The following is a 14,128-nucleotide window of genomic DNA, read 5'->3' as shown; positions in this document are numbered from 1 at the left end:
ACATATCACGTGGGTGTCTGCATAGTTCATATATGTGAATGAGTTACCTAGCATGTGTGCAAATGTATGCATCTGAACGCATGTCATGTTACTACTGTGGAGGAAAGATCCCTCCTTCCTCACCCACTGTCCTCTGTCCACTCTTTTGATTAGGCTCCTTCTGAGGGCCCTAATCCAAGGGGATCCATCCTTTCCCTTGATGCTTTATAAGTTTGTCTACCCTAGACAGACTCACCAGTGAACAGCAAGCAGAACCCCTGAAATAGAGATTGACACATACTGTAATACATACCTGATGAGTGACACATTCAGACATCAGTGGGTGAGGAAGGAGGGAGCTTCCCTCCAGGGTAGCAGTTAGAGGTCTCTCACTCTCCCAAGGTTTTGCTCTCTCTCTACTCCCACTGACCTTTCCAAAAAGATCCAAAAATCATTAGACAGAATGAGGTAGGTTCCAGATTCAACTCCTATAGCCTAGAAAGCCCACCCTGATTCTCCCAGGGGAGGGAGAGAAGGGAGTGGTCTCTGCGGTTCAACCCAGTCCTGGCATTGGGAGATCAGAAAGGTACTATCCCACCCCTTCCTTCAGGGGCGTCCATCGCTGGGAGCTCAGTGTCTGGGTGGCCATGGGCGGAGGCTGAGGGGCCCCTAGGGTGGTGGGGGGTGGTGGATAGAAACCAGATGCCTAGGGGGTTTATACTGGAAGGACCAGAGCCGCAGCCTCTACCCGCCCCTGCCACATGGCGCCTCTGCCTGGGCTGCCCCACCCCCTGGGAGGCTGGGCTGAGGGAGGCCTGAGAGGGTGGAAGTGGGTCCTTGGTAAGGGATTCCAGTTGCTGCCCCTACCCTCTACGCACTGGGGAAGTAGGGTGGGGAACAAGACCCAGGAATACCAGGACCTCAGCTCGGCTGCAGTACTATGTTTAAAATGGGTGTGGAAGAAGTCAGAAGCCAGGACCTAAGGCAGGCAGGACTGAGGGCTACAGAGGGCTTTGGGCAGCCACTCTACCAGTTTGGTGCAGAACTTTGATGGGGGTCATGGTCTGAGTCCAGGGGCTATCCTATTGGGGTTGATACATCAAGGGCTCTGCTTCACATTTCCCAGGACCCTGCTCCTTCTTTTTCTTTTCTAGCATTCTTTGGGTTTGAACACTTCTACCACTTCCCAGGAAGGATTAAGGGTTACTAAAGTCCACAAGGGAAGTAAAGAAGGTTGATCCTTCTCCTAATCTCCTCCCCCAGTCCTGTCCTTCATTTCATCTTTTTACCCTTAAAAAAAAAAACAAAACTATTTTTAGTTGTAGATGGACACAACTCCTTTATTTATTTGTTTATGTGGTACTGAGACTCGAACCCAGGGCCGCACACATGCTAGACAAGCACTGTACCACTGAGCCACAACCCCAGCCCTACCCTTTTTCTTTTTCCCTTTCAGTCTTTTTTTTTCTTCTCCAATCTAGTTTGAGCACCATCCCCTCTCACACCTGCTGTCTCAGATTTCTCCCCTGCCTCAGTTTCCTGCCTGATCTAACTGGTTTGACTCTCTTCTATTGGCAATACAGCAATTTCTCTAATGCCTGCCTTTCTTCTCCCAACTTCTGATCTAGGGACCCCAGAAATCCAACTAGCACCGAGGCTCAGGCTAAACTACCCCCCCAACCAGGCAACCAGGGGGAGACAGCAAGGTCACAGGGACACCCCACCACGGGCACTTCCTCTAGGGCAGACGGGTGGGGTGGCCCATGTAATCATGGGACACAATTATGTGCTATTTATACTCCCTCCCCGCCCCCCCACCTGCTGGCTACTTAACCCTCCACCTCCTCCAGACCTGGCCAAGCCTCTGGCTATTCCCCTGTTCTTCTAAGCCATTGTCTCTCCATCTTTGTTCCTCTTTTAGTTGATTTTTTTTTTTTTTTTTCTGCTCTCTCTGGCTTTTCCAAAGCCACATATCTGGTCTTCTGTTTTCCTTTTCCCTCTTTCTTACGCCTTTTGATGTCTCTTCTGATTCTCTTGGACTGTATCACTTGCTCTTATGTCTCTTGGTCCTTCTGTGTTTCTCCTTTTGCTTCATTACCTTTGTCTGAAGGCCACCTGGTTCCTAACCCCTTCCTGCAAAGTTGGGCTCACAGGATTCCTTGTGGGGAAATACGTCCTATGGTTGGAATCCAGAACTCCTGGTCCTACCCTGAACTTGGTTCCTGCTTGCTGCTTCAGCTGCTGTGTACCCTCCCTGGACCTCTATCTGCTCCTTTCACCTCCCAACTTTTTCCTTGGAGAGCTGGGAGTACAAAAGAAGCACGGTTAGGAAGAGAAAGTGAGGAAAGGAAAGAAAGTGGGGAAAGACAGGCAGGGCTGGGAGGGGACCCAGGGTTGTGTTGGAGAAAAAACCTGCCTAACAACCCCTGCTAGCCCCCCCCCACACACACACACACTACAGTGGGACAGATGCTGGTTCTACCACTTGGTGGCCCAGTCTTCTTTCTCCCATAAACTTACCCCAGGACCCATCTGTCAGTTAACAGACCTTTTGGGTTCCCCTTTCCCAATATGGTTCACCTTCCTTCTCTACTTTTCATGTGTGTATGCGTGTATGTGTGTGTGTTTGTGTGTGTGTGTGTGTATGTGTTTTGGTACTGGGGATTAAACCCAGCAGTGCCCTGCCATTGAGCTATATGCCCAGTCCTTTTCATTTTTTATTTTGAGACAGGGCCTCAACAAATTGCTGTGGCAGGCCTTGAACTTGCGATCCTCTGCCTCAGTTTCCAAAGCCACTGGAATTATAGGTGTGCACCACTATGGCCGGCTTTCTTCTATCCCATTTTGATGGGAAGTCAGAGTTAGGAAGTCCTGATTAAGCTTTCACTTCAGTTCTTTTTGTTGCTGAGGGAATGGTGCAAGGCAATGAGCAGTGGAACCTGGGAAGTATGATCACTTATGAAAAGAACTACCCCACTCAAGAATGGCAACTGGGTAACTGTTAAGGAATAAGAGAGGCTAGGGCACTTTTTTTTTTTTTTGTAGGGGGGTAACCCAAAGGGGCTAAGCATAGGCATGTATGAGTTGACCCAAAGAGCTCTGCCCTAATCCTCATTCCTGCCTGCCTTAAGTTTTTTTTAGAGCCAGATTCCAAGGTTCTGCCATAAAAAGCAAGGTGAGCCTAAATATCACTTCCTAGCAGTGAAACTGAGGCACTGGAAAGAGGAAGACTAAGGGATCCTTAAGCCTGTGCCCAGCCCTTTCCTACTCTACACCCCTTCTTCCAGGTCTGGCTCTTAAACCTACTTCAGTGACCCTAAAAGTTTGGGCAGCAGAAGCCTCCACCCCTGGGCACACCTTCCCTCCTGGCCCACACAACACACACACACACACACACACACACACAGCTCTTCTGAGTTCTATGTGGGTGAATGGGGAGGTAAGCATCTTTGTGGTGAGCTCAAGTGTGGGGGGGGTATGTGCCCCCAGCGTGTCCCCATGTTCATTTGTATGTGAGTTTTTCTGTGTTCATTCATGACAGTGGCAGTACCTGTGTGGGTAGTGCCGCGTGTATACATGTGGTGTGCATGCATCATCCCCGTGTTTGTCCATGAGTGTGTATGTCAGTGTGTTCCAGTCTCTCTGAGAGTGTCGTCCCCAGTCCCCCATCCCCCCCCCTTGGATCTCTAATTAGTGGTTTGGGGTTTGTTCCTTTTCCCTCCTGTTCCTTCCCTCAGCAGCGGCGGGCGGCAGCAGTAGCAGCAGCAGCAGCAGAAGCCGCGTCGCCGCCGAGCAGCAGCAAGGACTCTGGAGTCAGAGTAGGATTGTAAGATCAGAGCCCAGTGGGAAAAGGAGTGGAGCTGGCCTGGGAGAGGAGCGGATCCCTCCCAGCACCCTCAGGCCACCCGTTGCCTGCACTCTCCCTGCCAGACCTCCAGCGAGGAGAGACTTGGGACAGCCAGCCTCAGGTTCCCCCAGGTACAAGATGCTAAGAGCTCTGGGAGGGCTGCCCACAGAAGCCTATGGGGTTGTCGGGGGTGTATAGGACACCTGGGTCCACCATCCCTTTAACCTTTCCCTAGGGCACCCCCAAAGAAGCCCTGACAACTTGTCCATGCTCCTGTTCCCCCTTCCTCCTTCCCACCCCTTCCCTGGATGCCCCTTTTCTCTTCTCCCTCCCAGATCCCTTCTTTGGGGAGCTCAGCAAATGGAGCAGGAAATTTGGACCCTCTGCCTCCCTCTCTCGCCCTCCTCATTGGATCCGGAGCCTTCTCCGCTGGGAAAGCTGTAATTAGAGGGTGGATCCCTACAGACAGAGAGCAGCCCCCCCACCCCCCACCCCCCAGTCCCTTCTAACTTTAGATCTCTTCTCTCCCATTCTCCCATTCTCCCTCCCTCTCCCCTCTCCCTCTCTCCGGCTCGGCTCTCTCCATCTGCCTGGCTCCTTGGGACCCGTTCCCCAGCCTCAGGATGGCGTCCTCCCTGCTTGAGGTAACTGCCCCCTCCTCCCCCTAGGAAACCAGCCACAACCCTAAAGTCCTAATCCCTGCCCACCCCACCCCCTCAACTCACATAGACAGTAGCTGTGGTGCTTGTCACTTCCAGGGTCCTTCTGTTGAGAAGAGAGGAGTGGGCTCCATGGAGGGGCCAGCAGGGGGCAGGAGAAAAGGCAGGGAAGTATAGGGTCAGGAGTCAAAGGACAGTCAGAGGAGGGTGAGAGAACATTGGGTGGGAAGGCATGGACCCCTAAGGTCAACTAAGCCACTAACTGAGGAGTGGAAAAGCAATGAGAAAAGGAGGAAGAAGAGAGGGGTGGAAACAGATACAAACGGATACCAGCAGATGGGAGAAAGGGAAGGCAGAGAGGACTGGCTGAGTGGGCATGGAGTAGCCATTGGCTATAGTTCTTTGGGGACTCTGGTGCCCTAGGATTCCTGGCCTAAGTAGGATCTTGTTTGGTCTGTGTGGGGGAGGGGCTGGGCCTGTGAGCCGGTGTGTGGAGAGGAGGTAGGCTGAAAGGAGAGGAGGAGGGCAGCCCTGCAAGGGCGGGTGTGTGTGTGGGGGGGACTGACCAGGGGAACTGAGCCCAGGCCTGAGAGGGAACCAAGGAGGAGGGACAGGGTCTGAGGCCGCCTGCCCAGCTCACAAATATTTAGCTTTCAGCCAAAGACAAACTCAGCTCTATTTTGGGAGTGGGAGGCTCCAGGGCGGACTGGGCCACTTCCCCTCTAGGCTGGGACCCCAGTATCCCTTGCCTCTGGCACTGGGGATGGATGGAACTAGGGTACCATGGAGGTTTGGGTCTTGAGAAATCACTGACTCTCCCAGGGCTTCTGGGGAACCTAAAGCACAGAATTGGAGGACTCACAACTGCTCAGGACCTGAGTTCTCCCAGCTTCTGGCTCTCTGACTCTGTTTCTCTGTCACCATCTCTGTCCTGCTTTCTGGGTCCCTCTGAAGGAATTTGGGGTTAAAGAGCCCTCCTTGAGAGTCAATTCTTTTCAGTAGCCTTAAATCTCCCCTATTCTTCTGGCATTCAGAAACTCCAATCTTTGTTTCTGGTGCCCTAACAAATCCCAGGGTGATGGGCCAAACAGGAAGTCAACTCATTCAACCTGAAGAAGAGGTGTGTGTGAGATGGAACAGCAGTTCTTTGACACTTGTGTCTATTGGCTGCATGGAAGTGTTAGAGTACAGTCAAGTGTGACTTTACACAGCTGAATTGTGAGACTACAGGTGTGGTGTGTGTGTGTGTGTGTGTGTGTGTGTGAGAGAGAGAGAGAGAGAGAGAGAGACTGGGCATCTGGGTGGTGATAGTTCAAGTGAGGAATGGTATCTGTGTAAGACTGTGAGATAGTGAGTTTGTGGCTGAGTTTGAGGGAATGGCATGCATGCCAATGAGGCAGACACCATGCTTCTTACTATTCTGTATCCAATGAGGGGTCCCCAAGTGCTATTCTTTACCCTCAGGCAATGGGGACAGCTGTCCTCTTACCATCTCCCCAGTAGACTTTTTATTGAGCCATCATTGCAACATTAGCCTTGAAGCTGGAAGAATGTACATGAAAATCCTGGGTCCAGTCAGGGCAGGGGTAGTGTCAGTGGGCATAGGCATCATGCCAGTGTTGCCAGCGTGGCAGTGGTGCCTGGGGGAAGGGCAGCCCAGAGGCTTGCTGGATAGACAGGATTGGGGGTGCATGTGGAAAGAGGAGGAGTCTGTTGTGGAAGTTAGGTTTTCAAGTCCCATCACTCCCTGTGAGTTGAAGATGCCCTCAGCACAAAGGCTCTCCAGTCCCTCCATCTCTTTCACCTGGTCTTTGGTTACCTGGGCCTTCAAATTCTTCCCTATCTCTTTGGGAATCTTTCTGCCTGGCAGTGGGAAGAACCTGGGGTGCAGAGAGGGAAGCAGCTGCTGTGTGATGGGAGGCTCACCTGGATACAGTAAAAAGCAGGGGAATCTGGGAGAGAGAGATATGTGGGAGGGGGGAGGTAGGAATGGAAAATTGGGCAATGGACTAGAGATAGAGCTCGGAGGTAGAGCATTTGCCTAACATGTGAGGCCCTGAGTTTGATCATCAGCACCCTACATACACTATCACCTTCTTCCAAAAAGAAAAAAGAAAAAAAAAGAAAGAAAGAAAAGGAAAAGGAAAAGATAGAAAGAAAGAGGAAAAGAATTGGGAAGCCAGGAGAACTAAGAAACTTGGAAGAAGACTAGAAAGTTAAAAACTAGGAATGGGGACATTGGGTGGTCAGAACCTAAGGCCAGTCAGCTGTCAGATGTATAGTAGACTTTTCTTTAAAAAAAAAATTTTTTTTTGTAGTAGTAGATGGACAGAATGCCTTTATTTTATTTGTTTCATTTTTATGCGGTGCTAAGGATGGAACCCAGTGCCTCACACATGCAAGGCAAGTGCTCTGCCACTGAGCTACAGCCCCAGCCCTATAGTAGACTTTTCCATTGGGTGGTGGGGCTGGGCATTACACTGTAAGCTCCTTGGAAGAAGGGGGTCCTCTTGCCCCACTCCATGTCTGGGTGAGAGAGTTGGGACAGCTTCTATCTTGTTCTTTCTCCAAGGACTCCCCTTCAGTACTTTAAACGTGTTTTTTGGGGGGTGGGGTGGGGTGCGGGTGTCGCTCTTTCTTTCTTCTTCTTTTTCTTCTTCTTCTTCTTTTTTTTTTTTTGGATGCTGGGTTCAAGGCTGTGGGCAGAAGACAAATAAATGTAGGGTGGGAATCTTGGGTCCTGGAATGCAAGACATTTGATGGGGTATGGGGCACATATTCAGACCCCTAAAGCGGGACCCTCTCCTCTAGTTTTCAGGAGAGAGCAATCAGCCAGAAAAGGAAACTGAGACTATGGTGAAACTCAGCCGCATGCACTGCTTTTGGTCCCCCAGGAGAGTCTGGTGGCTCTGGTGCCCTGCCTCTCCTTCCCTGACTGCAGGGGCCCCAGGGCCTCAGCAACCCAGGGCTGGGGTCTCCTATTGGCTTGAGGCCGGCTGCCTCCTTTCACCCCTCCTTCCCTCCCCACAACTGGGTGGGGTCCCTGGGCTTGGCTGAGGCCCCTGTGGCCACAGTGTGAGGGCCGGGCGGGGGACGGCGTCGGCGTTTTTAAAAATAAACCGACCACAGGGAAACCATCGGAGCCGGGCTGGGCAGAGGGGGAGGGGGCGGTCAAGGGGGAGAAGGAGGGAGGAGTGGCCTGGTCTGGGGGTTTTCTGGGGCCCAGCACCACGGTGGTTTTCTCTTAGGTAGGAAGTACGCTGCCTCGCCCCCCACTCCCAGCCTCTCTTCTCCCCCTCTGTCTTTGCCTCTGTTTTCCTTAGCTTTTCTAGCCAAGGCTCATTTCCACCACCTCTCCTTCTTTGTTTATTCTGCTTTCCTCTCTCTCCCTCCTTTTTGTCTTTTCACCTTTCTGCTTTTTCAGGTCCTGCCCATTTCTGCCTCTTAATTCCAGTTCTCACCTCTTGTCCCTGTCCTCTGAGGCTTTTATGGCACTTCCTTATTCTTTGTAGGGGTCCTTTGCACCCTGGTGTCTAGGTGTCCTTCTAACTCCATGTTCCCACCTGTCCTGCCAGTGGGGCAGGAGTCAGATCCTGCCTTAACTAACCTTCTGGGGTATCAGAGGCTCCAGGGAAGCCTCTGACTAGTAAACAAACCTACTAGTGGCTCAAATTTGGGATCCCAAGGAGCCAATTGGTTAGACAGGGGGAACAGCTGGTTTGTACTTGGGGAATAATACAGCAGTAGTGAGTGTCCACTCCATTCATTGCAACCCTGAGATCCCAGACCTATCTCTAGTTTCGGTATCACACACACTTACCACATGCTTGGAGCTGCTAGACAGCTCTAAAACCCCTGGATTCTTTTTTTTTTTTCCTTTCTTTTTTTTAAATATCGTTATTTTATTTATTTTTATGTGGTGCTGAGGATCGAACTCAGGGCCTCACACATGCTAGGTGATCACTCTACCACGAGCCACAATCCCAGCCCTCTCTCTCTCTTTTTTTTAAACAGTACTTGGGATTGAACCCAGGACCCCTGTGTGTGCTAGGCAAGCATTCTACCACTGAGCTATATATGCAGTCCCTTTGGGGTTCTTAACTCTACTAGAAAGACACCAGGCAATTGGCTTTTGAGAAACTCAAGCAGGGAACTCTACAGGATCAGCTTTTGAATGCTTTTTTTTTTTTTGTCAAATTCTTAGTAATAGAAACATGTGTATGTTAGCCAGGGATACTGGAGGGCATCTCCTCCTGGGAGGTCCTAAGTCTGACCTAGGGAGGGTTACCATGAGCTCCTGAGGGAGGTGGTCTTAAGTGTGGTATGACTTGATAGCAGTAGCCTGATGGGCATTAAGGAGATACCTCTGCATTTCCAAAAGATCCTCTCAAGTACAACATGCATGTCTTCCTTCACTCACTACACTGGAAAGGTGAAGAGAAACTAGTGACATAGGCTACATGTTGGGGAATATTGAGGCATGGAGGGATATGGCTGTGAGTCAGTATCTTAGCTACTCCAATTCCCTGCCTTGGAGGGGTCTGAAGACTTTGGGCTCTTCCACCCACCAGCTGGTACCATGAAGCAGGAGGTGCCCACTGCTTGCATGAAAGACATTCTTGCCTCAGCCACAGTCCTGGCTTGGCGGCAGCCCTATTGCCTCTCAATGTCCCAGTGTCTCTGCTGTTGCTTCCTCTTGTCTCCCAGTCCCAGAGTGCCTGCCAAGAGATTCCTTACTAGGGACATGCGGACTTGGGACCTCAGGGAGACCAGGTCACTGCCTAAGTGAGGAGATGAAGCAGAGGCAGCAAGTGGAATAAAGGGTGAAGCCAGCAAAATCTAGAATGGGGGGCAGATATGATTTCCTAATACTTCTTTTTCTACCTTTTAAAAATTTTTTTTTTTTGAGACAAGGTCTCGTTATGTTGTCCTAAATCAAGCAGGTCTTGAACTCATGGGCTCAAGGGATACTCCTGTCTCAGCCTTACAAGTAGCTGGCACTACAGGTGTTGGACACTGTGCTTGGCTCCATGCTGCTGTTTGAGTTGCATCTTTTTTTCTGAGTCCCTGACTGTAATTTCTTTCTGTTATAAACCTGCTTCCCAGCATTGAGATCATAATTTTCACCTCACTAAGCTGTTGCCTCTTCCTCCTCCTCTTCCTCTTCTTTTTGGTATTGGTGATTGAATACAGGGATACTTTGCCAATGAACTACATTCTCAGCTCTTTTTATTTTTTATTTTGAGACAGATTCTCATAAGTTGCTGAGGTTGGCCTTGAACTTACTATCCTCCTGCCTCAGCCTCATAAGTGGCTGGGATTACAGGCATGTGCCACCATGCCCAGTATTAGCTGCTGCTTCTATCCCAGCTCTTCTCAGTCATTTAGAGTCTCCTGTTCCTCGAAGGCCTTTACATATCCCTAACAACTCCACATGGTCTCTGCTTCCTGCCTCTTTGGCTGAAGTCTTGGGCCTCCATTTTCCTTTCTTTTTTTTTGGTGGGGGCAGCATCAGGGACTGATCTCCGGGGCACTCAACCACTGAGCCACATCCCCAGCCCCCATTTTTTTTTTTTTTTGAGAGAGAATTTTTAAAAAATATTTATTTTTCAGTTTTCAGTGGACACAACATCCTTATTTTTTATTTGTATATGGTGCTGAGGATCGAACCCAGCGCCCCACGCATGCCAGGCGAGCGTGCTACCACTTGAGCCACATCCTCAGCCCGAGAGAGAATTTTTTAATATTTATTTTTTAGTTTTCGATGGACACAACATCTTTATTTTATTTTTATTTGGTGCTGAGGATCGAACTCAGCTCCCCGCGCATGCCAGGAAAGCACACTACCGCTTGAGCCACATCCCCAGCCCCCCCAAGTGGACACAATACCTTTATTTTATTTATTTATTTTATGTGGTGCTGAGGATCGAACCCAGTGACTCACCCATGCTAGGCAAGCGCTCTACTACTGAGCCACAACCCCAGCCCTCATGACTCTAATTTAGTTCTGCCTGGATGCCAAGCCTCACTAGCGCACCTCTCTTCCCTCTAATCCCCTATCCTTTCCAACTCTTCCCTGACCCCTCTGCTCCATTCTTCATGTCTCTAGGTCTCAGTCCTAGAGTTTTGCCCTTTCTTCTGCCTTCTCCTCTTCCCCTAAGCAGTGCTTCCTTCTTTCCACAGGAGGATGCTCACTATGGCTCCAGTCCCTTGGCCATGTTGACAGCTGCATGCAGCAAATTTGGTGGCTCCAGCCCTCTGCGGGACTCAACAACACTGGGCAAAGCAGGCACAAAGAAACCATACTCTGATCTTTCAGCTCCCAAAACCATGGGGGATGCCTACCCAGCCCCCTTTTCAAGCACCAACGGGCTCCTCTCACCTGCAGGCAGTCCTCCAGCACCCACCTCTGGCTATGCCAATGACTACCCACCTTTTTCTCATTCATTCCCTGGGCCCACAGGCACCCAGGACCCTGGGCTACTAATGCCCAAGGGACACAGCTCTTCTGACTGCCTGCCCAGTGTCTACACCTCTCTGGACATGGCACACCCATACGGCTCTTGGTACAAGGCGGGCATCCATGCAGGCATCTCTCCAGGCCCAGGCAACACTCCTGCTCCTTGGTGGGACATGCACCCTGGGGGCAACTGGCTAGGTGGTGGGCAGGGCCAGGGTGATGGGCTGCAAGGGACGCTGCCCACAGGCCCTGCTCAGCCTCCACTGAACCCCCAGCTACCTACCTACCCATCTGACTTTAACCCCCTTAATCCAGCCCCCTACCCAGCACCCCACCTCCTGCAACCAGGGCCCCAGCACGTCCTGCCCCAAGATGTCTATAAGCCCAAGGCTGTTGGCAATAGTGGGCAGCTGGAAGGGAGTGGTGGAGCCAAACCACCTCGGGGTGCAGGCACTGGGGCCAGCGGTGGATATGGGGGCAGTGGGGCAGGGCGCTCCTCCTGTGACTGCCCCAACTGCCAGGAGCTAGAGCGGCTAGGGGCAGCAGCAGCTGGGCTGCGGAAGAAGCCCATTCACAGCTGCCACATCCCTGGCTGTGGCAAAGTGTATGGCAAGGCCTCACACCTGAAGGCGCACTTACGCTGGCACACAGGAGAGAGGCCTTTTGTCTGCAACTGGCTTTTCTGTGGCAAGAGGTTCACCCGTTCCGATGAGCTGGAGCGCCACGTTCGTACTCACACCAGGGAGAAGAAGTTCACCTGCCTGCTCTGCTCTAAGCGCTTTACCAGAAGTGACCACCTGAGCAAACACCAGCGCACCCATGGCGAGCCAGGCCCGGGACCCCCTGCTAGTGGCCCCAAGGAGCTAGGGGAGGGCCGTGGCGTGGGAGAAGAGGAGACCAATCAGACACCCCGACCTTCGGCCTCACCAGCACCCCCAGAGAAAGCCCCTGGAGGCAGCCCGGAGCAGAGCAACCTGCTGGAGATCTGAGCTGGGTGGAGGGTCTCCAGTGCCAGGGCCGCCTTGCCAGCCTCTCTTGGCTCTGTGGACTATTGTCCCTCACTCTTTTCCATGCATGTTGTCTTTTGAGGCTCTACCTTGGCCATTCTGGACCTGGTTATCTCCTTGCACGCCTGCTCAGCTCACCTCCTCCTTTTGCCATGAGCCTGGCTTTCGGCCAAACTCTCATCTCAGGCCCTCACTTTGTGCCCGATTCCTGAGCTCTTGGTTCCTAGGTTTTCCTTCACCCCTTGTTCACAGTTTTTCTCTCCTTGGCTTTTGTCATGCCAACTCACTTTCTTTCCATTTAGTTTCCCAACACTATTTCTCCCTCTTACTAATTCCTTTCTGCTTCACAAGCTTATTTACTGCTATCACTCAGCTTCCAGGCTTGTGTTCCCAACTTACTCCACGGCTTTCCATTCTGCAGAGCTTTTTTCCTTTTCACAAACAAGATGATGATGTTGATGATGATGATAATTTATTGCCCCCTGGTGGCTTCTTCCTTATAGATCCCAGTTATAGGAGGCTTGGGGTTATTGACCTGGCTGGGAGCAGGGTGCCAAGAGGGGGGCAAACCAGTGGGGATCTGATCCCAAAGATGGGGTAACCCCTGGGTCAGGGAGGCTGCCCTCAGGCCTATATATTTAACTCCATGCACCCCGAGTAATGAATACTAGTAATAATAATTCTATTTATCTAAGTTATGATGACGGGTCCAGTAGAATGAGCTGGGGAGGGAAGGGGATCCATTTCTGCTAAGGAAATTCTAGCCAAATGTATTGCTGTATAGACAAATGGTAGTGGAGGTCTTGTTAATAGAATTTCTATCATCAGGGTCTCAGTGGGGTTTCTCTTTCAATGGAGTTTTTAACAAATTGGGTTGGTTAGCTATATCTCTGTTAAAAGAGTTGATGTGAGTATCTCTCGATTAGGAGATCCCTAGTATCCCCAGCCCCAGTCAGAAGCTGTGAAACCTCAAGTCCTATGGAGGGGAGAAGGACTGGAATGTATCCCAGCTCCCTTGACCCCAGAGCAGGTTCTTCCACTGCCCCTTCTCTCAGACACCATGATCTCATCAGGCTAATTCCCTGTTGTCATGGTTAGGGAGAGCTTACAGCTGCCATCTAAAACGTGCTCTTTGGGGAAGCCCACCTAACAGGAGGACATTGATTTGGAGATGCTCCTCCTGAACAATGGAGGGGGAAGTCTTTCTCTGGGATCAGATTAAAATAAATCAAGTATTTATTGAGTGCCTATCCTGTGCAAGGCACTGTGCTAGGCCTGGTGCCTAGAAACCATGAGAAAGAATTTATAGAGCTTAGGAGGAAAGATGTCCCCAAACTGATTTGGGGGTGCATTTGCAAGCCCCAACCTGGGACTTCCAACTCCACCTCCAGTGACTTTTAAAGCCGCTTAGTGCCTTTGAATACCTTTTCTGAGACTCTGGATCCTCCTTTTCTGTGCCCTGCTCCCACAAGTCCCCAGGTTAAAGGGTAAAGCTGCTGGAACTTGGGGAGAGGGTAACATTGTGGAAGGCAAAGAATCATCCCCTTGTGGAGTCCTTTTTTTTTTTTTTTTTTTTTTAATTTAATAAAATTTCAATTTGAAATCGTGTCCTGGTGAGAAAAAGGGAAGAGAAGGGTGAAGGGTGGGCCACAGCTTTTCCTTAGCAAAGCCAGGGACTCTATGTGCGATATTCAGTTATGCTCGTTTGCATTTTATGCTCGAGGTAACACACTCTGTCGGCCACGCACTCCAAGCGGGGTTGTTTTTAACAGTCCAGTACTGTCCGCAGAGTGGGGAAGGTAGAGGTGTTATCTTCCAGGGCCCTATTCTAGTAGTATTCTCACACTACACCTCCGACTTTGGCCAGAGCAGTGACCCGGTCTGAGCACCCCAGTCGCAAAGCGGACTAGCGCACGGCCCCAGCCTCGCCAAGCTGCGGCTCCCGGCGGGCGGACCCCGCCTGGCACGTAACCCGCCCCCTGCCCCGAGCCTGCAATCAGTCGTGCCCGCCACGGAGTTAGCGGAGGAACAAAAGCCACTCTGTGGCGGCCATCCCCAAGCCACAATAGGGCTTTGTGCGGCCCCCGCCCCCCAGAGCGTCCCCACTGGGCGCTCCTCGAGGCCTGGGCCTGTCTCCCGCCCTCGCCCTACGACGGACTGACCACCCTGCCCGGTC

The 14,128-nt window shown here is 51.3% G+C and overlaps 1 protein-coding gene across 2 annotated transcripts; it reads left to right on the top strand.

Annotated features, from left to right (window-relative positions):
* Positions 1–3,688: 3,688 nt before the first annotated feature.
* Positions 3,689–13,678, top strand: Sp7 (Sp7 transcription factor). Of its 2 annotated transcripts, XM_048802817.1 has the most exons (3): positions 3,689–3,957; positions 4,443–4,470; positions 10,669–13,678. In XM_048802817.1, exons 2-3 carry the CDS (start codon positions 4,450–4,452, stop codon positions 11,932–11,934), a joined length of 1,287 nt encoding a protein of 428 aa, XP_048658774.1. In that variant the 5' UTR covers positions 3,689–3,957; positions 4,443–4,449; the 3' UTR covers positions 11,935–13,678. The 2 variants fall into 2 exon arrangements, with proteins under 2 accessions (XP_048658774.1, XP_015349024.2); XM_015493538.2 differs by lacking the exon at positions 3,689–3,957 and having other exon boundaries at positions 4,366–4,470.
* Positions 13,679–14,128: the final 450 nt, after the last annotated feature.

This window comes from Marmota marmota, unplaced genomic scaffold, assembly GCF_001458135.2.
Source record: "Marmota marmota marmota unplaced genomic scaffold, marMar, whole genome shotgun sequence".
Taxonomy (NCBI): Eukaryota; Metazoa; Chordata; class Mammalia; order Rodentia; family Sciuridae; genus Marmota; species Marmota marmota.
The sequence above is the reverse complement of the archived record's forward strand: the minus strand, read 5'-3'. Positions and strand labels throughout refer to the sequence as shown.